Below are 26,097 nucleotides of genomic sequence, written 5' to 3' on the forward strand. Positions count from 1 at the left end.
AATTAATAAAGAAAAATAATTATAAAACAAGCGTTGGTGACGTCGGACCAAAATTTAAAACTACAAAATAGAAGTAGCTTTAAAGATAAATAAATAATCTTTTAGAAAGACATGATTAAATGTCTTTATAAGCTCGGTGGCACCGTGGTGTAGTGGTTAAGCTGTCAGACTCGAGCCTTTAAGATACTGGGTTTGTGTCCCGGTGTGGAGAATTTTGTAAAAAAAAAAAGAAGATTGAAAAAACAGAAACCTACCAGTTTTATTATTGCTATAAGTTATTAGATATTTTTTGATACTTTGAATTACATTTAAAAAAAAATAATTATTAATTTTATTGTACAAAAACAAAAACAAAAAAACAAACAAAACGAAGCAACATTGGTATTCTCATTAATCTTATTATATTATTTTATAATACTATATATCATTATCATTAGTATATGTTTGGGTTTTTTTTTCTTTTTTTTTTTTTTGAAAAAAAAACCCCAAAACAACCAAGCTTTTTATCATTGAAAAAAACAAACAACTTCTATCTTAAATTTCAAAAATTGTTTATTTGTTTATTTATAACCTCTGTTAATTTCCACAATGCATTAATATATATATATTATATATATTATAATATATTATATAATATATAATATATAATAATATAATATCTATAGATGACTGATGACTGTCGTTCGTAATGGCCTTAATTTCTCTGCAAATATTGCGGGTTCTCATCATCATCATCATATATTAAAGATGATAGTGATAATAATAATAATAATAATAATAATATTAATAATAATAATAATAATAATAATAATAATAATAATAATAATAATAATAATAATAATAATAATAATAATAATAATAATAATAATAATTTAAGCCAACATGCAAAATCGGTTCTTAGAAGTAAAAAATAATAAAACAAAATTGAGCTATATTAATATCCACTAAACGTTCTCAAAGCGCACCTGAGCAACAGCAACACGTCACACGCAGAACGAGATACTGCGCCTTTTAGGGGATATTACAATTTTTTCCGACAGAGACAACGCTGTTAACGACCAGTTACTCATTTTACACCTGAGTACGATGAGAGAATGTGAATAAAGTCTTTTTTCGAGGACTCATTTATGCGCCGAGCGAGCGAGGCTCGAACCGAGGACCTTCCGATCCGAAAGCGAGTGTCGTACCTCTAGATCACATAGCGAGCCGCAACAGAACATGGATTGCAAAAGAAGTATTGGAATGATCCCAGATCAGTGAAATAGAGCAACATATCTTCTGAGGAATTCTTTTTGGTGACGAACCACTTCGTAAGAAAATAATATGAAAGAGGGGAAGCTACTCTTGTTTATAAACAAAACAAAACCATTACGAAAGTAGAATTATGTATTAGTCAAGGGCAAAATAATCTAACGTGCCGACTCTTTTCTAGCTTGATTTTCTTATCCATAAAATAGAAAGAGCCTTGTGAAATTATCGGCATCGCAAGAGTTCACGTAAATATAGTAATGACGTGGAAAAGAATTTTACAAACAAGCAAAACTTGTTCGATCCTCAATCGTCATTTCTTGCAGGTAGGCTACCGGTCGCCCCGAGTCCAAGTCCAAAGACAGAAAAGACAAGAGTCGAGACAATTTGAGGCTCGGGCACAGTCATAGTCATATAGTTGCTAGAAACTTCACACACACACCCAAACACACACACACACACACACACACACGTACACAGAAAGAAAGAGAGAGAAATCAAATAATAATGCTCAATGCTAGAGAGAGAGCTGCGCCGGTGGAACCCACATATTTTGACTAATAAAATACGACGAGTCCACAAACGCATCAATAAGCAATAGCCTTTATATTATTTACTTTTTGGTAAAGTGGAAATGTTTCTTTTAGTTGATGTTGAAGCTTGATTATTATAATTATAATACAGTTAGGTACCTAATACTAATAATAATAAATTGCAATGTTCTTATATTCTTATGCCAGAAGAGTGCAGCCAGGAGGGAAGAAAATATTAGGCCTAGGCAGTGTAATGTATAACATATTCTTTTGAATCAAATATAAAGTTTTTAAATTTTAAAAATTTATTTTATGTAAATATTTATTTTTTAACTCTGGAAGTTTGTTTTTTTTTGGTTTTTTTTTTTCTGGTGTACATTATACAGGTCAGCCAGACGACTGTTGTAGTCGTTGGTAGGCAAGTCTGACTCTGTAACAAATGAACTCTGAATAGTCCAAAAGTACATTTCAAATTTTGAATCATTTTAAAATCTATTATTCCACTTTGTTTTCCAGAACAAGACAGTGACAGGCCTCTCCAGATCACAGTACTCTACCCGAAAAATTGGGGTTTGTTATTTATTTCTCTTTGTTGTTGCTTTCTTTCTATATCTCTTTTTCATTTATTTATTTTTTGTTGTTGTTGGTTTAGCTTCTTTTTGTTTCTGCCTTGGTCTTGACCCCTTATCCCCTTTCCCACCCCCACCCCCTTCTCTACTAGTCAAATACGTTAGTAATGTCAAGATTTAAAAAAAAAAAAAAAGAGAGAGAGAGAGAGAGAGAGAGAGAGAGAGAGAGAGAGAGAGAGAGAGAGAGAGAGAGAGAGAGAGAGGTGTTGCACATTTTGAATTGCTATTCTTCCAGTATAGTAATGGTAATGCCAAACAAATTGAGTGTTTCTTGTGCAGTTTTTCATATCATGACATCCATGTATGGAAGGTTGTGATTAAAAATTGACAATCAATAAGAAATATTCTTTTTTGACACTTGTTAGTTACACTTGCACCAAATATTACAGGATCACTCTTTATATTTGCATCATGCACATTTAGTTAATTACGGCACTTTTCTATTTAATGTCAATTTACCGTTCACAGGAAGTCATTGAAGATGTTCGTCTTATTCGTAATATCGGAATCTCAGCTCACATCGACTCAGGAAAGACAACTCTTACGGAACGTTTGCTTTTCTACACAGGACGGGTTGATGAAATGCATGAGGTGAGTCTTAGCTGGAAATTTACAGATAGATGTCGATAGTAGTTAGGGGGTCCCAATAGCTCAGTTGGTAGAGCACTCGCTTCACACACAAAGGGACCGAGATCGATCCCGGGTGCGGTCGAGATTGTTTTTCTGACCCCCCAGCAGAGATTGGGTAGCTTGGTCTGTTACTGTTAGACCTGGTGGAAAGTACTTTGTGCTCGACCAGCATCCCATCCAAAGGGTAGCAAGCAATTGCTATTGTCTGTTTCACTCTATTGAAACCAGGATAAAAACTCTGGCTCCATGGGCCTAATGGCTCTGAAGGACCACTTTATTTTTTTGTCGATAGTGTTATCCCCATCCCATTTACTCTTATGCTTTCGGTTGAACTCCTCGAAGAGGTTTTCACTGGACTATATTTTCACTAACCCCAGGCGTCCACCACAAGAAAAACCTTAGCATTCACATTTATTTTCTATTCCATCTGAGATAGTTTAGTGTAAAATTCATTAGATAGTGTGCGCTTGGCTGAGAAACTCAAAACATTGCCATCTGGAAGTATAACGGACCAACACACACAAAACTATGTGTAACCTTAAACGTTTATAGTCTGGTTAATGCAGTTTAGTGAGAATTATTCACAAACATGGATGGCAAAAAAAACCAATAACAAAGGCAAGATTGATGTCATCTTCGTTCTATCTGTATCACTCGATCTGGAACTGTATTGTTTAGTTTGTCCAAAAAATATTCTAGGAGAGTCTTTAAAGGAATGCAAATGACATCCCATATGAGTCACATGTGCCTGATTAGCCGTGAACAGCCGTGTTCTCATTTTTACACCTGAGTGGAGTGAGAAAATGTGGGTAAAGATTCTTTTCCAAGAAATCATGTTTGCATTGCCACACACACACACACACACACACACACACACACACACACACACACACACACACACATTCCAAGTCGACATTGAATGAAATGTGTTTTGTCAATGTACAGAGCATCATTTAATATTGGAAATAATTTGACCCTCGCTTTCAGATTGGAAGGTCCTGGGTTCGAGCCTCGCTCAGTGCATAGTTGAGTCCTTGGAAAAAGCTTTTTACTCACATTCTCTCACCATACTCAGGTGTAAAATGAGTACCTGGCAGTTAACAGCGTTGTCTCTGTCCAAAAAAAATTATAATGTCGCCTTACAGGGCAGGGACCCCTTGTAAAACGCTTTGAGCACGTTTAGTGGATATTGCGCTATATATATATATATTTAAAATTTTTTTTAAATTGACAGTTTTACAATGTTTTTTAACATCAGGTGAGAGGCAAGGATGAGGTCGGCGCTAAGATGGATTTCATGGAGTTGGAGAGACAGAGAGGTATCACAATCCAGTCGGCTGCCACCTATGTCATGTGGAAGGAGCACAACATCAATATCATTGACACACCAGGTACACATCCGAATACTAAGAAAAGATAGATATACTGTGTTGATCCTGAATGGAAATTATCATAATGTTACACATCATTCATCGTTATATTAGCACAGATTTATACACTGTCATGAACTAATTGATGTAAATACGAAGCTAAATAAAAGCAAAATGAACATCAAATATAATAATAATAATAACAATGATGATAATAATAATAATAATAATAATAATAATAATAATAATAATAATAATAAGCATATTTATATAGCGCCTAAAAAAATAAAATATTCATAAAATATACAGCAGTTACAAGCAATGCTATAAAAATTGGACACAATGTACAAACTAAACAGACACAGACTGGGAAAATATGTTTTAAAGTGATATAATAAGTTCGTGTTTTAAAATATTTGATTGGCAGTAGGAAATGATTAAATAAAAAAAATATTTCTATCTGCATTGGGATTATTATTATTATTAATATTGTTATTATTATTATTATTATTATTATTATTATTATTATTATTATTATTATTATTATTATTATTACGAGGGCTCTTTCAGAAATAACCGAAAAATGCCCATTGCTCAGCAACCAGAGGAGATTTTTTAATTCTGTAAACGACATGATATTCTTTACTTCCTTACGGATATTCCCAGAAATTATGAAATGCATCATTTTGCACAATGAATTTCTAGACGATTTTAAAGATGGCGGCCCACCTTGAAACTTGGTCAAAGGAGGAAATCAGGGCTGTCATACATTTTTTGAACGCCAAAAGTCTGAATCCTACCGAAATTCATAAAGAACTTCAGAGTGTATATGGTGAGCATGTTATAAGCCGTACACAAGTCTATCACTGGTGTAATTTGTTTGAAGCCGGCCATTCCGACTTGACAGACAGGGAAGGGAGAGGGCGTTCGATAACTGCGACGTCAGAAGACAATGTGAAGCGAGTTGATGAGCTTATTCGTCAAGACAGGAGGTTGAAACTTCATGAAATCGCAAGCAGTCTTGAAATTTTGGAAACTTCTGCCCATAGAATTGTATTTGATGAACTTGGCTACAGAAAAGTCAGCGCAAGATGGGTTCCAAAGCAATTGACAGACAATCATAAAGAACAAAGATTGGACATCTGCAGGGAACTTTTGAGAAGAAGCAAGAGCTCACGCAGGGTTCACGGGCATACTGCCAACGCCGGCGGAGACTTTCTAGGGTACGATGTGACTTTTCTTGACAGCATAGTCACCGGTGATGAGACTTGGTTGCACCATTGCACCCCAGAAACAAAGCAAGATTTGATGACATGGAAACATCCATCCTCACCTGTCGCGAAGAAATTCAAAGTCATGCGGTCAGCAAAGAAAATAATGGGAACTGTTTTCTGGGACAGTCGTGGTGTTATTCTGTTCGAAACCTTACAACCTGGAGAAACAATCAATGCTGCAAGGTACTGCCAAACTCTTGACAAGCTTAGGAAGGCCATTCGCAGAAAGCGCCCAGGGCAGTTGACCAACGGGGTCATTTTGCAACACGACAACGCTACACCCCACACAGCACGAGTCACGCAAGGTTGGCTAGAGAAATATGGATGGGAGATTTTGCCACACCCACCACACAGTCCAGACCTCGCACCATCTGATTATCACCTCTTTGGGCCACTGAAACGTGAGCTGGCAGGAAAGCGCTTTGATGTCGATGAAGAGCTTGTTGACCATGTGCGGAAATGGCTACAAAACCTTGACGGAAATTTCTTCCGAGAGGGTATCTATTCCATGGTGCGGCGTTGGCAGAAGTGTGTCGACAGACTTGGCTGTTACGTAGAGAAATGAAGGACGAGTCAAGGTATGAACACGTGCAAGAATTTTGTTGATAGCATAAAAAACCCGGATTTTACAGGCATTTTTCGGTTAATTATGAAAGAGCCCTCGTATTATTATTATTATTATTATTACTATTATTATTATTATTATTATTATTATTATTATTATTATTATTATTATTATTATTATTATTATTATTATTATTACTATTATTATTATTATTATTATTATTATTATTATTATTATTATTATTATTATTATTATTATTATTATTATTATTATTATTATTATTATTATTATTAGTCATACAAATGAATTGCTTGAATATGCTCTTTTAACCGATTATTCTTCATATTCACTCTATTTTCCATAATCCGCATCACAGTCATCAACACTTCTTGTTGGTCCCGTATTTTCTGTTCTTTTTCTAAGTATTCTCCATTGATAACCAATCTCTCTGGTCCTGGCTGGGTTGACTATATCAGGACCCCACAGCATTTGTTTTCATGGAATGAAACCACGAGACGGTTCATCAATACCAGTCGAGCTTTTATACAGCGCAATATCTACTAAATGTGCTCAAAGCGCTTTACAAGGGGTCCCTGTCCAACAGCAACATTTAACATTTAGCCTGTAAGGCGATATTATAATTTCTTTTTGGACAGAGACAATGCTGTTAACAGCCAGGTACTCATTTTACACCTGAATATGACTCAACTATGCCCCGAGCTAGGCTCGAACCCAGGACTTTCCTATCTGAAAACGAGTGTCATACCACAAGATCACATGGATAGCCGCACAATGAAAGCAAAGAGCGCCAAATCTGAAAATCAATTCATCTATTTTTCCTCTTCTTTTTACATTTTTTAAAAATCAACCTTTGTGATATCCTGCCTCACATATGTGACCCTTCGCCTCAAAACGGTATTATGTCGGGTTGGTTAAGATGTTGAAAATTGAATTTATAGCCAGAAATATCAGACTTGTTGAATTTGTATTTTTTATTGAGGAGAATGGATACCATGTTTTAGGGTGCTGATGCCAATAATTTAAATTTTTGACCAGTTTAACATTTAATTCAGATTTTAAGCATATGGTTCGTTCCGACATAATACCGTTTTGAGACGATTGGTCACATATAATGTCAGCGAAAATAAAATTGAGCCTGCTCTTAAAGTGAAAAATTAAATTTATCGATCAAATTTTTTTGTTCTTCTAATTTCCATTTTCCTTTATTTTTTTATTATTTTTTTTGTATTTAGGTCATGTTGATTTCACAGTGGAGGTAGAAAGAGCTCTGCGTGTCCTGGATGCCGCTGTGCTGGTTCTGTGTGCTGTGGGAGGCGTTCAATCCCAAACCTACACAGTCAACCGACAGATGAAGCGCTACAACATTCCGTGCATGGCATTCATCAACAAACTAGACAGAATGGGATCGAACCCAAATAGGGTTCTACACCAACTGAGGTTGGCTTTTTTTCTTTCTTTTATTAAAAAAATTTTTTTTTTTCACATCCCCTACTTATCTAATGCTTACTTTGTGACACAACTAACATCGCCATCATCATCATCATCATCATCATCATCATCATCATCATCATCATCATCATCATCCCATTTTGCCCTTGATTTTTTTTCTTATTATTTTGTTTGTCAAACGTTGCCAGGCCAGCATTACAATCTCATTTCTATTGTATTATCAAGTTTGAAGTTGGAAAGGTTAATAGTAGTTTATCTCAATATATATATGCCAAATATTATTATTATTATTATTATTATTATTATTATTATTATTATTATTATTATCATTATTATTATTATTATTATTATTATTATTATTATTATTATTTTTATTATTATTATTATTTTTATTACTATTATTATTATTATTTTTATTACTATTATTATTATTATTATTATTATTATTATTATTATTATTATTATTATTATTATTATCATTATTATTATTGTTGGTCATAGAAATGCACTGCTTGAATATGCTCTTTTAATTGATTATTCTTCAAATTCACTCTTTTTATCCCCCATAATCCAAGCGTCAGGTTTTCTACTGACACAGACTATATTTTAACAACGAACAGAGAACAATGTGAAATACTACTAAAGAAGTCAATATGTTTTGTTGTTGTTGAATTAAATCAGTTCATTTTTTATACGATCAGTTTTCTATGTCATTCATTGTCTGGATGGATCATACATTTTTTTTTTTTTGACTCTACAGATCAAAGTTGGGCCATAACGCAGCTTTCCTGAATATCCCGATTGGGCTGGAGAACAATCACGTTGGCATTGTCGATCTTATTGAGGAAAAGGCTATCTATTTCGAGGAACCACAAGGGTATAACTTTGTGTTTATACATTTTTATGCATGCCACGTCTGTAAACGAATTTCCATTTTTATTTTTTTTTAAAGTATATATTATTATTATTATTATTATTATTATTATATATTATTATTATTATTATTATTATTATTATTATTATTATTATTATTATTATTATTATTATTATTATTATTATAACACTTTTAATATGGGGCTGGCTGTCGAAAAATATTTTTTTCTTGTTTAAAAAAAAATCGATATGAAGTATCCTCAATCACTCACTCACTCAATCCTCTCCGGGCCTGCTGGCACTTGAGGCAATGCAAGGGATCTCCACCTGGTCCTGTCAGCAGATATTCTTGGGGCCATTTCGAGGGACAGATTTCTCAATGCAATAAAAAAACAAAAAACCCAGCAGTCCTTCTGAGCTATAAAGCCATTTTTTTTTCATGTATTTTTCTAGCTGTTTTGCTTGGCACTGATTCATATAAATTTTGATCTTGCATAAGTTCCTTCTCTAACAATTTTTTAAATTTTAATATTTGATTGTTATGTTTTCAAAATAAATGATTATGATGTTTTCACACCACGTATGTTATTTGAAAAAAAAATCCCAACTTTTGTTACAACCTTTAGCTGAGTTAGTAATCGTCCATTTTATGCAAAGGAATATTCTATGACATCTGCCCACACAGCAATAGTGGTTGACTGGATTTAATGTTAAATCTGGTAGGAGCTGGATTGAAATTGACTTGTCTCTGATTGAGGGGGTAGCAAACATTGACTATTTTGTCCTTTCCAGACTACAAATAACAATGTGGAATTGAATGTAAGTTTCAATTTAATACGCGAAAACAGATAAACATACTCATTCACACACACAAGCATACACACACACACACACACACAACACAAACCAGACAGACCTATCTTGCTTCTCATACCATCTACTAAAGACGAAACAGACAATGACTTTATAATTTTCTTGTTGTTCTCATGAACAGGTTAACGTTGAGAGAGGATGAGATCCCAGCCCACATGAGGACAGAAGCTTCAGACAGAAGGCAAGAAATGATTGGTATGGGATAAATGATTTTTTTTCTATTTTAATTGAAAAGCAGGGGTTCTCAATATCTCAGTGATATAACATTTCCCACACGCATGAATGGGACTGGGAGTGTGTGTTTGTGCATGCGTGTGTGTGTGTGTGTTTATGTGTGGTTTTTGCACTTTTTGTTTCACCTATGTCTGTTTTCGTATAATATGTATATGCTGTAACCAAATGAAAAATTACCTTAATGGACAATAAAGATATTATTATTATTATTATTATTATTATTATTATTATTATTATTATTATTATATTATTATTATTATTATTATTATTATTTTTATTATCATTTAAGTATTACTAAGAATTGAAAATTCGTAATTTTCCATAAAATTTCATATTTGGCCATGAAATTTGTCTAAAATTCGTAAAATTACGAAAAATTCGTAAGATTCGGCACGTATGCTTAGGAAAAATTTGTCTTTAGGGCCTATTCCGAGTGAAGACTGGTAAAACACAGGCATCATAATAATAATAATAATAATAATACTTTATTGCATCCCAAAAAGGAAATTTTTTGTACAGACGTGTTATAATTTACACATAAGATAAAAATACAATGGAAATAGGATGTATATATATAAAAAAGGAGCAGCTCTATAACCAGAGCTGCGCTTTATAATATGAATAATTTCAACACTGTAAAATAGTTAAAACTGTCACTATAAATTGAAAATTGAAAAGATTGCAAAACAATAAATTAATAAATTAATATTTATATTTTAAAAAAGTAAAAATGAGAAATAATTATATAAAATGATTATTGCTTGTTGTTATAAAGCCTAATACTGGACGGCAGAAAAGATTTTCGGTGTCTCTCTGTTTTCGTTGAAATAGAGAAAGGGCGACCACTTCTTTCTGACATAATAATTGATGGTCTTAGTGGATGATACTGGTCATTTAATATTTTAGTTATTTTATTTATACAAAATTTCTCGTATAAAAGATCTACATCGTCAACATCATTTATATAGCGTTTAATGGATTTTTTAATATTTGAATTTATTTTGTTCCTTTCCACTGCTAAGCAATTGCCTCCCCAAGCTGTTATACAAAATGACAAAACACTTTCGATTACTGCTCTATAAAATAATGTGCAGAGGGTTTTATCTATTCTAAACTGAGAGAGTTTCGATAAAAAATATGTACGTCTGCACATCTTATGCCTAATTATTTTCAAGTGTTCATCCCACTTGAGCCTGTCATCAATCGTTACACCAAGGTATTTGTAGTGAGGAACTCGCTGGACGAATTGGTCCTTTAATTTTAACGGTTCTATCGGTTCCTTCACTCTCCTAAAGTCATCATCCGCAGTGCAACACCGCAAATTGAGCTAGGGCGAGGTAACTAGCTTAAGATGACATTCGAACTCGGTACCTTTCGGGTACAAAGCAATGACCGTATTGCTGAGCCGCACTGCCCCTGTGAAAAAATTGTTATTGTTGCTTGTTGTATGTATGAGTTGCATTGTACATTAGTACGGCACCTATAAGGTGCATAAAAGTGTCACGGTCACAGGGAATCCACATATTGGGACCAAGCACGTCTGTTCCTGGCTAGAGTCACAACTTCGTCAATGGGCATAGAATCCAGTCCATGTAGTAGAGTGCCTGCTGGTCTAGTTGTCGTCTGTTCCTGGCTAGCCACAATTTCGTCAATGGCCATAGAATCCAGCCCATGTAGTAGAGTGCCTGCTGGTCTAGTTGTCGTCTGTTCCTGGCTAGAATCACAATTTCGTCAATGGGCATAGAATCCAGTCCATGTAGTAGAGTGCCTGCTGGTCTAGTTGTCGTCTGTTCCTGGCTAGAGTCACAATTTCGTCAATGGGCATAGAATCCAGCCCATGTAGTAGAGTGCCTGCTAGTCTAGTTGTCGTCTGTTCCTGGCTAGAGTCACAATTTCGTCAATGGGCATAGAATCCAGCCCATGTAGTAGAGTGCCTGCTGGTCTAGTTGTCGAGCTCTTCAAGTAAGCAATAAAAGTTTGACGCAGGAGGCGGTTGCTTGTAATTATATTTCTTTATTTTTGTTTTTTTCTTACTTTGTTTCCCCCCCCCCCCCCCCCCCCCCCCATAGAAATGGTGTCTAATGTAGATGATGATTTAGGTGAGATGTTTCTGGAAGAAAAGACACCGAGCACAGATGAAATCATGGTTTGTTTCTTTTATTTTTTTTCAAAGATTTTGTTAATAATTGAGCTGGTGCTGATATAACCTAAATGTGTTGCAAGTGCAGTAAAACCCTTAAAAACAAACAAAAGCGAACAAACAATTATTTTGAAAGTAAAAAGAAAATGATGTAAGCAGGTATTGTTGCAAGATAAGAATCTGAAAAAGTGTGAATGATTCGGTTCAGTGCTAGATTAAGCTGTCACGGATCGTATTTTTAAAAAAAATTTAGCATCAAAACAGCAATGATGTTTAAGAGATAAGAATTATAATTTTGTTATCATTAGATAAATTATAGACATTATCTTAAAATGAATTTGCTTTGCTTTTTGAATGAGATTATAAAATTAAAAAAAAAAAATTCCCTTTATTCATCCCATTGGGAAAATTTGTCTCAAGGGTCTATTCCAAGGGAATAACCCAGGCGTTAACCGCAGTGCAGTGACTGCAAATTGAGCTAGGGCGAGGTGACTTGCTCAAGGCCACACAGCGCATCGACGGATGATCGAACTCAGTACCTTTTGGGTACGAAGCAAAGACCGTACCCCTGAAACACGTTGCCCCTATGAAGAGCATTGTTCAAAATTCTGTTTACATTCAAAACGTCTTAAGTGGTGACAATATGAGCTTATCATAAGCTTTATTGTGTTGGGGAAAAGATCCAAGGAAATGTTGAATTAAGAAAAAATTTCTCTTTCCTCACCAGGCTGCTGTTAGGAGGACCACCTTGAGAAGATCATTCACTCCGGTATTGGTCGGCACAGCCTTGAAGAACAAAGGGATACAACCCTTGTTGGACTCTGTTATCCATTATTTCCCTAACCCATCCCAGGTCAATAACACCTGTCTGGACAACAGTAACGGGTAACTTTTATTTCTTGACGTCTTTTCAGGCTTACTGTACAGTAGGCACATTAGAATAAGCAATTGTCACATCAGTCATTGATTGATGCTGGTGTGTTTGATATATACTTTTGGGTCAAATTCAGACAAAAGCAAAAAATTTAAAAACATTTTTACTCCTGCTAACCGCTATGTAAACGGCAATTAAAAACAAATCTTTTTCATTCTGCTTTTCGTGATTCAATGTGAACTTCGAACAAGATGCGTGTACGTGACTGTTGTGGTGATTTCGTAGTCGAATGAATGAACGTGTGTGAGACCAAAAAACTATTGTAAAACACCTCTGAACACTATTTGTGGATACTGGCGCTCTAAATATTATAATAATAATATGTAAATGCATTTATCGTGCGGCTATGTGGTCTCGTGGTATGAAACTCGCTTTCGGATTGGAAGGTCCTGGGTTCGAGCCTTGGAAAAGACTCTTTCCTCACATTCTCTCACAGTACTCAGGTGTAAAATGAGTGAGTACCTGGCTGTTAACAACGTTGTCTCTGTCTGAAAAGTTGCAATATCGTCTAACAGGCGTCACGTCCCGTCCTATATGTTAAATGTTGCTGTTGGACAGGGACCCCTTGTAAAGCACTTTGAGCACATTTAGTGGATATTGCGCTATATAAAGCTCAATCTTTAATCTTTAATAATAATATGCAAATGCATATATTTTTTTACTTTCTTCTTGTTTATTCATTGTGTCTCCTGTTTGTTTATTTCAGAGTTGAAAAGTCAGTCAAGTTTGAATTGAATCCAGACAGATCCACAGATCCTGCATTTGTAGGTCTAGCATTTAAACTGGAGGTAAGATTTTTATTCATAAGAACTCTTTTATTTAACTCAATGTCTTATCTGAGACATTTAGAAATAGTAATAGTTTTGTCTGGCTATATGGTCTTGTGGTATGACACTCGCTTTCGGATCGGAAGGTCCTGGGTTCGAGTCTGGCTCGGCGCATATTTGAGTCCTTGGAAAAGGCTCTTTACTCACATTCTCTCACCGTACTCAGGTGTAAAATAAGTACTTGGCCGTTAACAGGGTTGTCTCTGTCCGTAAATAAAATTATAATATCGCTAACAGATGTCTTGTCTTGTCCTAAATGTTAAATGTTGCTGTTGGTCAGGGACCCTTTGCAAAGCGCTTTGAGCACGTTTAGTGGATATTGCGCTGTAAAAAAGCTCTGTTTTTTAACTAAAAAAAAAATGTCTTCTTTTGTGCTTAACTTTTCACGAGTGCTCAGAACCTTTTTATGAAACAAACTAATTGTTTGAAAGCATCCACTCATCACTACGTATGTCTGCTATTAATCTATTATTTGACATTGTTTGGATTTGCTTTGTACAAAGGATTAAGTGGCCTTATAGAGATACCAATTGGTCAAGACTAAATGCAGTCAAATAAAATACAAACCAGGCAGGTTTGGTCATCAAACTTAATATTTCTCCACACAAATTTGACATTCATCTCAACCCCTTTTTCCTCTCGTATATATATATATATATATATATATATATATATATATATATATATATATATATATATATATATATATATATAATATATACATAATGTATGGGACAATCAAGGCCAGGTAGCCTGGAGGGTAGTCGAACATTGTACCTTTAGGGTACAAAGCAAAGACTATACCAGTGAACCATGTTGCTCTTAACTCTATCTTTACCGACCATTTTCAGAATTTTCCCAAAATGGCAGGCTTACCCAGCAGAAAAATTGATGTTTTAAACTCAAACAAGCTCTCTACAAAACAACTTTAAGTTCTTATCAATTAAACAAATATCATTGTGATGTACAAAATAAATCTGAATAAGAAAAAATGTCTATTGCGTCGTAACAAATCTGACGATTTGGCTGCAGGTGGTAAGGAGAGGGTTAATCTCATGTTTGATCTTCTTTATCTGTTCCATCCATCCAGGCAGGTAAATTTGGCCAGCTGACGTATGTACGAGTGTACCAAGGTGGAATCAAGAAGGGCGACACCATCATAAATACCAGGACCCAGAAAAAGACACGAGTGCAGCGACTAGTCAGGATGAATGCCGATGAGATGGAGGTAAATGCATATTACGTGTGAACTGTTAGATGGATGTTTAGAGTGTCTCGTCCTATGTGTTTCTGTTGCCTAAGAACCCTTTGTAAAACGCTTTGAGCACATTTAGTGGATATTGTGTTTAATAATAGCTCAAGATTTTTGTTTATTTTTCTTTTAAGTTTTATTAAAGGAAATGGATAAAAATCCATATCCTAAATTCATTTTTAGACATTTTTTTTTTTTACACTAGTGTTCCTGTAAGATATGTTTTACATCACAAATATTTTTTCAATGATGGGTTTGTGCATTTTTAAGGATATATTTTTTCAGAATTTGAAATTGTTTTTTTTAGATGTTGAGCAGATTTTGTAAATGAATCATGTGTTGCATTTCTAATTGTATTTCTCTCTGTCTCTCTCTCTCTCCCTCTCTCTCTCTCTCTCTCTCTCTCTCTTTCTCTGTCTCTCTCTTCCTCTCTCTCTCTCTCTCTCTCTCTCTCTCTCTCTCTCTCTCTCTCTCTCTCTCTCCCTCTCTCTCTCTCCACACAGGATGTACCAGAAGTCTATGCAGGGGACATCTGTGCCTTGTTTGGAATTGACTGTTCTTCTGGGGATACATTTGTCACAAGAGGCAACACGCATCTCTCTATGGTAACCAGTTTCAATTGTATAAATCAGTTGTGTTTTTTTTTTGTGTTTTTTTTCTGTTTAGTTCTTTTTTTTTTTTTTCCCCCAATTTTTTTTGACTTGATCTAGTGACAATTTTGATTAGTTCACAATCATTTATTATTATTATATAAGCACATTGATTATGATATTCTGTATCAGTAGTACTTTGTGATAGATCAGCATCCTATCCAAAGGATAGCAAGCAATTATTATTTTCTATTTAATGCTATTGATGCCGGGATAAAAAACTAAAGTAAAGACTAAAAACGATTTTTTTAAGTGGAATCTGCACTAAAGTCAACACATCTTATTGGTCCCAAATTTTCTTGTTCTTTATCCAAGTGCATTCCCTTGATAATGGACAAATTCAATCTTGCATATCTGCCTACGTTATGCATCATCTGTAATTGTTACAGATATTTGGTGACCTTTACGGAAATGGAAGAAAAATTACGAATTGTGATTTCACAGCAATTTTGTGGCAGTGTTAGAGGAAAAATATTTTCTTTCTTAAGTTATCCCAGTGTTAAGAGAATTTTTTAAAAAATCCGTTAAGTTATTAAGGCTACAGCTCAATTATGCGCCCATGATAGCTGAGATGATCGCTAACTTTTAATGGTGGCCATCAACCACAGCCAAAAGATTACCCAATAAAACATTGATGCCCTCTCTGCATAGCCGCGTCCTTGGCAGGCTATGTTTACTGAAATTTTGGCTATGTGGTCTTGTGGTATGACACTCGCTTTTGGATCGAAGGTCCTGGGTTTGAGCCTCACTCGGCGTATAGTTGAATCCTTGGAAAAGGCTCTTTACTCACATTCTCTCACCTTACTCAGATGTGAAATGAGTACCTGGCCGTCGACAGCGTTGTGTCTGTCACAAAAAAAAAAATTGCAATATCGCCTAACAGGCGTCATGTTTCATTCTACGTGTTGCGTGTTGCTGTTGGTCAGGGACCCCTTGTAAAGCGCTTTGAGCACATTTAGTGGATATTGTGCTTTATAAAAGCTCATTTCAAAGTTCATTTTTAAATTTAACCATTTATTACTGATAAATTTTGTGTTGGCTTTATCAGGATTTCATCGTATGTTATAGAATAGGAATGAAATGCATGACAGGGAAAGCTTTAGATTGTAATTTTAATAGCCTACGTGTAGTCTGGGTATTACAATAATACAGCACACCAGAAGAAACTTAACAAATTACTGCATTACAACCTTTGGATTAAACATACAACAATTGTGGACTACCATTATGAAGACTAGATGAATCTTGCAGGCTTTTTCAGATCATATGTCTGGTCATAAGTCGACTTGCAGGCTTTTTGAGGTCCCGTTGCTTGCACCCGTGATAGAGTCCCACGAGGCGGGTGGTTGGATGGGAGCATCACCCTTGAATCATATACCTATGGTGTTCACATGGGTGTACGATCCGATAGTGATGTCGTTTCTTCTTCTCTTTACTAGCCTATCCTGCTTCTTTGGTTTGTGATTGTATTTTTGACAGGGGATATTTTTTTTCCTGTAAATCTTCTGCCTGTTTGTTCTTGGTTATTTATAATTTAGCTTATGATATCTTTAGGTTATGATTTTGATTGACCTTTGTACTATTTTTGTTAGATTGCTTGTTTCTTTGTTTCAGCGGTCTCTCATATAACCTCAATTGTGTTGGAAGAGACCTAAAGCAACAAACAAACAAACAAAAGAGTCCCACGAGAAGAGTGATGAAGTCTTATGATGTTCTGCTGGGACAGAGTAATGTCAATGTTGCTGCTCGAAGCTTGAAGAAACAAATATGAAATTGAATGTAAGATTCAATTTAATCAATGAAAACGGGTAATGTGGACGGTTTGGGTTTCCCCTTTATCAACAAAACAGGATGAATGAAACACTACAGAAGAATGGAGCCTTAACAACGCCATAATCACAGTATCTCATTCATGTGTCGTGTTTCATTCATCCTGTTTTGCTGGAAACCCCAAATGTCCACATTATCTGTTTTCGTTCATTAAATTTAATCTTACATTCAATTTTACATTGTTATTTATTGCTGGGATAGGCACTGTTGAATAATCTATTCTATTGTTTTTTTTTGTTTTGTTTTTTTTGTTTGATGACTGTAGAAGTGTTTTGAGCCTGAAACTTACCTTGTATCATATTTGGTTCAATTTTGAATTTTTTTTTGATATTCATCTTTGTTCTCATCATCGAATTCCTCAGGAGTCCATGTTCATCCCCCAGCCAGTCATCTCGATGTCCATCAAGCCACTCAAGAAAGCCGACATTGACAATTTCTCGAAAGGCATCAACCGATTCACGAAAGAGGATCCAACTTTCCGAGTGTCGTGGGACGACGAGTCCAAAGAGACGATCGCCTCCGGTATGGGAGAGCTGCATTTGGATATATACGCACAGGTATGTCGTAAGTGATGTGAGGACACAAAGTTGCAGGGTTTATACCTATAACACAGTGTTGGTGTAGTGTTGAGTATTATATATCAATCTTCACCTCGTAAGAGCCCTGTTCCTTAGTTTGCACTTTCCCCTAGTGCAAGTTTAAAATGGCATTGCAATAAGCTTTAACAGTCATGATGTCCCTTCCCTCGTAACGACGCATAGTATCTTAGTAACTGGCTCTAAACTATCCGAACATTGGCGGACGCCCTTATGAAATACTTCTCAGACGAGTATAAAAGTGTATCTAGAGGAGAAAAACAATATTAATCTGATCATGTTTTGACTTTTATACATTCTGATCTAATGACATGTGAAAAAGTTCAAGCCAGCATGAAGAATAAAAACTACCGATTTTCTTTGTTTAGAACCAAACTGCTCGTTACTGTGGGGACGTGACTTCTGACTATTGAATCCTATTGTAGTAAAATTATACTGATTTTTTCACATTACACACTTTAGCAATAATCAAAATCTGAATCAGTTGTTAATATTCTGTATAAAATCAGTATTCACAATGACCAAAAAAAACCAAAACAAAACGAAATGAGATGGTAGGAAGACAAAGGTTTAAAATTAAATTTGAAAATTAATATTAAAATTCCCTTTATTCATCCCCATGGTGAAATTTGTCTTTAGAGTCTATTCCAAGGGAAGACTGGAATAACTCAGGCACCAGCCGCAGTGCAAGGCCGCAAAGTGAGCTAGGGCAAGGTGACTTGCTCAAGGACACACAGCGCAACGGGTGATCAAACTCGGTTCCTTTTGGGTACGAAGCAAAGACCGTACTGCTGAGCCACGCTGTCCCAGAGAGAATCATTCAAAAAGACCGGACGTATTGGATTGAATTGAAAGGTCATGACCTACTGATCTATTTAAGTGCGGCTATGTGGTCTCTTCACTCACATTCTCTCACTGTACTCATGTGTAAAATGAGTCCTTGGTCGTTAATAGCATTGTCTCTGTCTGGAAAAAAATTATAATATCGCCTAACAGGCGTCATGTAACGCCCTACTCATTAAGTGTTGCTGTTGGTCAGGGACCCTTTGTAAAATGCTTTGAGCATGTTTAGTGGATTTTGCGCTATATAAAAGCTCAATTTAAAATTATTTAAAAAAAAAATTATTATTATTATTATTATTATTATTATTATTATTATTATTATTATTATTATTATTATTATATATTATTATTATTATTATTATGATTATTATTTTTTATTTTTAAAAATTTTTTAGAAAAAGCTCAATTGATGATGAGAAATTCACTACCCCTATGTGTGTTATATTTTTTTTCCATTCCAGCGACTGGAGAGAGAGTTCAATGCCAAGTGTGTCCTAGGCAAACCCAAAGTGGCTTTCAGGGAGTCTCTTATATCGCCATGCGAGTACGTTTGACCTGCCTTGAATTCTTGGTATCTTCCTCTCTGCTCTGCTCTTTATCGCCTCCCCCCTCCTCTCTCTTTCTCCCTCCCCCTCTCTTTCTCTTATTATTATCATTGTTATTATTATTGATTATTTCTATTATTGTTATTATTATTATTATTATTATTATTATTATTATTATTATTATTATTATTATTATTATTATTATTGTTGTTGTTGTTGTTGTTGTTGTTGTTGTTGTTGTTGTTGTTGTTGTTGTTGTTGTTGTTGTTGTGGTTGTTGTTGTTGTTGTTGGTGTTGTTGTTGTTGTTGTTGTAGTTGTCGTCAATATTATTATTAATATTATTATCATTGCTATTATTATTTATATTATTATATATTACTATTATTATTGCTGTTTTTCTTCTTCTTCTCCTTCTTCTTTTTCTTCTTCTTCTTCTTCTTCTTCTTCTTCTTCTTCTTCTTCTTCTTCTTCTTCTTCTTCTTCTTCTTCTTCTTCTTCTTCTTCTTCTTATTTTTATTATTATTTATTGCTATCCTCACCAGCATTCATTATTCAGAGAATATAAATTTAAGTTTATCGTTAACATCGCTTTGTTTGAATTACTTGCACCAACCAGATACGACTATTTCCACAAGAAACAGAGTGGTGGCCAGGGACAGTACGCCAGGGTTATCGGATCTGTCGAGGTGAGTAACAAGTTTACTCACAGTCATGAAGCTTATGGAATCAGATTTTTTCTGTTTTCGTATATTAAATTGAAGCTTACATTCAATTTCACATTGTTATTTATTTATTTATTTGTGGCTATCTGTTCAATTATCAGCTCCTAGATCATTCAGACATAATACTGCTATGAGAGATTGGTCACATGTTGAGGATAAAGCTTATGTTAAGTGTTGAAAGCCACAAACTTATTTATTTATTTATTTATTTATTTATTTATTTATTTATTTATTTATTTATTTATTTATTTATTCATTCATTTATTTATTTTAGTATCCTTGTTTATACCATTTCAGCCATTACCAGTAGAAGACAATACCAAATTAGAATTCAGCAATGAGACAGTGGGCACCAACATACCCAGGCAGTATGTGCCTTCTGTCAAAAATGTAAGTTACTATTTTTTATGTTTTGAAAAATCAATAGCCATAATATGACTAATATAGCTTTTGCTTTAACGGAGGTCTTTATTTTATATGCAATTTTTCATTAAAAATTTTTCTAGGTGGGGATCCTTGCTGTGTCTACTATCCCTGTGTGTCTGTTTTCCAATTGCGTTATTCTGTTTTTGTCTTGGAATGAGATTACTTGGTTTTGTCCTGACCCTGGCCAGAGTCCTTGCTGGGAGTTGAATGTATAGTTATTGTTTTGGGAGATGATATTTTTTTTCCTAGTAAATCATCTCTCTGTTGTGCACTGTTATTTTTTCATTTTTAACATATGATTTGTAAACATTTGAGTGTATTCCTCTTAGTGGGATCATGTGCTGGTGTCTGGATGAGACTTTTAGGTGTTCTCAAACTAGGTACACTGACAGTGTGCTCTTGGAATCTACACCTGTTTCCTTTTTGAACCAATTCCCCTTTTGTCTTCCCTTTTCTTGGGTGCTTTAATTGTAATTCTAGAACTTTTTACTATCCCATTTTCTTCCTTTTACTGGCACTGATATTACCTTAATGTGTTGCAAGCGTCGTAAAACCCTTAAAAACGAAAACAAAAAGCATCATAACAAATTTTTAAAACATGTATTGCTATTTTTTGTAAACTTTTGGTATCATTGTGACGCTTAGCAGCCAAAGAGGTTTTTTTCCATTCGACCCACTGGGGTTTGAATAATGCATTGTCAAACTCTATTTTGAAATTGTTTTGGTGCTATATATTTAGGCTAACAAATGTTTTCATTTAATTATATATTCATAACTCTTAACTCTTTCTGTGCTGAGGCTATATTCGCATTTCCGTCACAAAATGGCTGACATCTGATTGAGGCAGCATGAGAATGACAAGCTAAGACAAAGCGACATTCGAATTTGGCGCAAAATCTCAATTAAAATACCCCCCCCCCCCCCCTAGGGCCAATTGAATGTTCTGATGAAAGAAATGATAACATTGGTTCAATTTATAGTACTTACTTTTGTAGAAAGTAGGATTGGATTACTTTATTCTTTTTTGCCTTTCAAGACCAGCCGCGTGTGCGGCCATTGGCCAGTAGAACAGATTCTGCTCTGGGCGCACAGTGCGGCCAATGGTCCGAAAGAGTTAATATGATAATTAATTCAAAATTAGATGTTTTAGAAGGAAGAACCCTATACACAGTGTCAATCATTGCCTTTGTAGAAATATTTCTTTCTCTCTCGAAAAATCTGTGGATGAAAAAGTGCAAGACACAAAGAAGACAGACAAATCATCCCAAAAATTTAGCTTGCCTCAAGCGGGATCCAAACCTCAGACCACCTGATCAGGCCTGAGGTTCGATCCCCAGTGTTTAAATGTTGCTGCTTGAAGCTCGAAGAAATAAATAACAATGTGAAATTGAATTTATGCTTCAATTTAATGTACGAAAACAGATAAAATGGGACGTTTCGGGTTTCCTCTGTATAAACAAAACCTTTTTTGTTTATTCATCTTAACAACACGACTACCACATTATTTCATTCGTCTGTTATGTTTCATTCATCCTGTTTTGTTGATAAAGGGGAAACCTGAAACGTCCATTTTATCTGTTTTCCGTATATTAAATTGAAGCTTACATTCAATTTCACATTGTTATTTAGATCCCCAGTGTGCAGGCTGATTTTTTTGGAATTATTTTTTTTCTTGTTATTTTCTTTGTGTTTTGTTTCATATATATTATTTTATTAGATTTGTATCTTACACCAGTGCCTGCTCCCTAAGTTGTCACTTCTTTCTCATTTTTCAGGGTTTTCTGAAAGCCTGCGAAAAAGGTGCCTTGTCCGGTCACAAGGTGACTGGGGTCAAGTTTAGACTGGACGATGGCGCTAACCATGCGGTGGACTCTAGTGACCTGGCTTTCCAAATCGCTGGGGAAATGGCCATGAAGGATGGTGAGATTTTTAATCCTTTACATTCCACTGGGTGGGGTTCCTGACCTCCCATAGTGGGCACGGGGGTACATACTGTCTCTTCTATCCCCTTATATATGTTATTGTTATATTATATAACTTGTTATTTTGCATTTTATTTTATTTGTTTTCCACGTTAATTTGTGTATTGTTGTGCTGACAAAGGGTTTGTACCCGAAACGTCCATTGTCTGTTTTGTTCCCATACGAAGTCTCTCCATTTTCACTCTATCGTAAGTATTTTACGATACCGGCTTCAGGCAGCCCCTACCGTTTTCTACAACTCTGGCTACAATTGAACCCCTGTTCTCATCTTTGTTACTTTTCATTCTGTAAAATTAGTAGTAGTAGTAGTTGCAACTACAGACCAGCTAAATGTGTCAGTGCATGACATAATCAGTCGGAAGGTGAAAATTTTGGATTTTGATTTTTTTTCTTCTCATTTTCTGAAAGAATTTTCTCCCCAGAGTATTTTAATCTTGATTTGAAGTAAATCGAGTGATTTTTCATGAAGTTATGGTCAGATGTATGGGAAAGGTATCCAGCAACTTTTCTCAAATTTCATACTTTTTCAACTTGACTAGCTGTCAAAAATATTTAGAAGTGAAATTAACCTTTGATATTTCCCAAAGATGTACAAAAAGGGGTTGATTTAATCATTTATGACAAGAACTCATTTTGGATAAAAATTGACCTTCTAACTAAACTTGACAATATCTCAATTCATACCTTTTCACCATCCGACTGATTATGTCAGTCTGTAACACTGTAACACATATTATGCAGATTTAGTTAAATAAACAATTCATTTGAGTTAAATGTTTTATGGGGTTTTTTTTTCTTGTTTTTTTTTTTTTTTAATGTGTGTCTCCAGTGTTCATGGATGGGCAATGGCAGATCCTGGAACCTGTAATGAGCGTTGAGGTCAACGCCCCAGAGGAGTACAGAGACAAAGTCATCGAGAACATCATCAAGAGGTCGGCTGTTATCCAAGCCACCGACAGTAATGAGGGATATTTTACTATATTCTGTGAGGTAAGCTTTCGTGTACAACTCAGTTCATAAAAAAAAAAATATATATATTATAGAAACTGATGTCCCAATTTGGTTTTCATATCGTTGTCAATCCATTCTGCGATAAATATTTTTTATCATAATTTTATTGTAAAATCCTTGTTTAATAATTGATGATTGAAAGAAGTTTATCTTTGAGCTTTTCACCAATACATCGTCGCTGTTACCAGATGTCAAGGGTTTGGTAAGAAGATAAAGATGTCTACTCAAAGCCTTGGTTATTTTACTACTGCTACTGCTGCTGCTGCTGCTACTACTACTACTACTACTACTACTACTACTACTGCTACTACTGCTGCTGCTGTTGTTGCTATTACTACTACTACTACTACTACTACTACTACTACTACTACTACTACTACTACTACTACCACTACTACTACTACTACCACATAGTTAGCTTTATTTCACCCATTTTTATCCTTCATCCACAGGTCCCCCTGAATGAAATGTTTGGTTACGCGACAGAGTTACGGTCCCTGACGCAAGGCAAGGGAGAATTTACCATGGAGTACAGCCGATACTGCCCAGCCTTGCCCGATACCCAGGACAAGTTGATACAAGAATACCAGGATTCACAGAACAGGGATTCCATGCCTCAGTCTAAGAAGAAAAAGAATTGATAACGGTTAAGGTGGGTGGGTTGGGTTGGGTGTGTAGGGGGGGGGGGGGAGGGGTAGAGGGAATGGAAGGGAAGGAAGGGTCATTTTGAAATCAGTGAGGTGAGGTTAAAGACAGGGAGTACCGTCACTCTCAAGGGTATGGAGAGGGTTAAAAGAAAAAACTGGCCATTTTGCAAATGATGGAAGTAAGGAATTGGTGACTGATTGCCTCATTCTGGTGTTACGTCTTGATGAGCCAAAAGATCTAAATTGAATCAACTTCAGAATGACAAATTACAAATTACCTAAGTTCCACTGGGTGGGGTTCCTGACCTCCCATAATGGGCAGGGACGCACTTACTGTGTCTTCTATCCCCATATATCTGTTTTCCAATTTGCTTTCTGTCTTTGTCTTGGAATGAGATTACTAAGTTTTGCCTTGGCCCTTGCTGTAGTGCTTGGCTGGGAGGGAAACACTGAAATGCATAGTTATTGTTTTGGGAGATGATATTTTTTTCCTTGTAAATCATCTCTCCGTTATATATTGCTATATCTGTTATTTTGAATGTATAATGCAAGCATTTTAGTGTATTCCTCATAGTGGAGTGTGCTGGTGTCTGGGTGAGACTTTGAAGTGATCTCAAACTAAGTACATTGGTGCTGTACTCTTGGAATCTACATTGGTTCCCTATTTGAACCAATTCCCCTTTGTCTTACTTTCTCCTCAAGTCCTCCAAATTGTAAATCTAGAATCTTTTCACTATCCAATTTTCTTCCTTTTTTACTGGCGCTGATATGACATAAATGTGTTGCAAGCGCCATAAAACCCTTAAAAACAATTAAAAAAAACAAAAAAAAACTACGTTCCAGGTTTGAATCCTTCTTGAGCCAACGAGGAAATATGAATTTTAAACAGACACAAAAGATGTGAAACCCAGGAAGACGAAAGTAGAAGTCTTTAATAGACTTTAGCTTATTTTATTTTTGTTCAGTATTCTAATTGTTGTTGGTTTAACTCACTCAACCCTAACACCGACTATATCCATAGTTTACCGGGGTTTCTTTTACCCCATGCCTATTTATTACATTTTTCTGAGACAAATTATAGGCGTAGTATCAAAGCTAATGTTTTTAGTTTGTGCATGTTAATGGTAGTTGAATAAAACACTCTATGTACATGGTCATTTTTAATACTTTTTTTTTTTCAATTTTGAAAAGTAGCAAAAATCTCTAGGATTGAGTGAGTTAAGAAGGGATTCAGCTCGGAGCATTCCTTTTTACATATTTTATTCAATTTTGAAGCTTTAGTATTCTTGTTTTTCGAATGCTCACAGAGAATAGGCAAATTTGCTGTGTTGGATTTTAACATGAATAGGGACAGCATTTATCTGCTGTTTGATGGGTGGTGTGGTGTCAATTTTGTAAATTAGTAATTTTTGTATATTTGTTATACAATGTGTATTTATTGTATGATATTGACAAAAGGATATGTGTGTGTGTACCGGAGAGAGAGAGAAAGGAGAGAGAGGAGAGAGAGAGAGAGAGAGAGAGAGAGAGAGAGAGAGAGAGAGAGGGAGAGAGAGAGATAGATAGGGAGAGAGAGAGAGAGAGAGAGAGAGGGGGGGGGGGGGGAGGGAGAGAGAGAGATAGAGAGAGAGTACTAGTTAAAGGTGTAATGAGCGAGGTGTGTAGATTATTTAAAAGTAAGAACGATAGAAGTAGTGTCCAGTGGTAAGATAGAGAGAGAGGGTGAGGTTGAGCAAGAGAGCACGAGCGATAGAGAGAGATAGACACACACACACAAAGAGGATGAGAGACTGTGAGCCCAAAGAAAGAGAGGAGAGAGAGAGAGAGTGTGTGTGTTTGTGAGAGAGAGAAATAGAGAGAGATAGAAATAGAGAGAGATAGAGAGAGAGAGAGAGAGAGAGAGAGAGAGAGAGAGAGAGAGAGAGAGAGAGAGAGAGAGAGAGAGAGAGAGAGTAAACTGAACTCTTTAATAAACAAAATGAATTCCAGACT

General features: G+C 35.3%; 1 protein-coding gene across 1 annotated transcript; it reads left to right on the forward strand.

Moving 5' to 3' along the window:
* Positions 1-1,367: 1,367 nt before the first annotated feature.
* On the forward strand, positions 1,368-26,045 carry LOC144981178 (elongation factor G, mitochondrial-like). Its single transcript, XM_078929329.1, has 19 exons — positions 1,368-1,574; positions 2,298-2,351; positions 2,879-3,001; positions 4,299-4,431; positions 7,503-7,707; positions 8,480-8,596; positions 9,587-9,660; positions 11,769-11,845; positions 12,567-12,724; positions 13,480-13,561; positions 14,691-14,828; positions 15,356-15,457; positions 17,695-17,889; positions 19,233-19,315; positions 19,934-20,003; positions 20,337-20,429; positions 22,241-22,385; positions 23,277-23,437; positions 23,911-26,045. Exons 1-19 carry the CDS (start codon positions 1,509-1,511, stop codon positions 24,097-24,099), a joined length of 2,265 nt encoding a protein of 754 aa, XP_078785455.1. The 5' UTR covers positions 1,368-1,508; the 3' UTR covers positions 24,100-26,045.
* Positions 26,046-26,097: the final 52 nt, after the last annotated feature.

Source organism: Berghia stephanieae, chromosome 10 (genome assembly GCF_034508935.2).
Source record: "Berghia stephanieae isolate SIO BIC M18660-M18661 chromosome 10, UCSD_Bste_1.3, whole genome shotgun sequence".
Taxonomy (NCBI): Eukaryota; Metazoa; Mollusca; class Gastropoda; order Nudibranchia; family Aeolidiidae; genus Berghia; species Berghia stephanieae.

Bases quoted from the DNA above. Each gene is read 5' to 3' on its own strand.
- LOC144981178 (XM_078929329.1), top strand. From the start codon at position 1,509: ATGACGTGGAAAAGAATTTTACAAACAAGCAAAACTTGTTCGATCCTC. The intron at 13,562-14,690 runs GTAAGATTTTTA...CCATCCATCCAG, and splicing joins GTCTAGCATTTAAACTGGAG to GCAGGTAAATTTGGCCAGCT. The intron at 23,438-23,910 runs GTAAGCTTTCGT...CTTCATCCACAG, and splicing joins ATTTTACTATATTCTGTGAG to GTCCCCCTGAATGAAATGTT.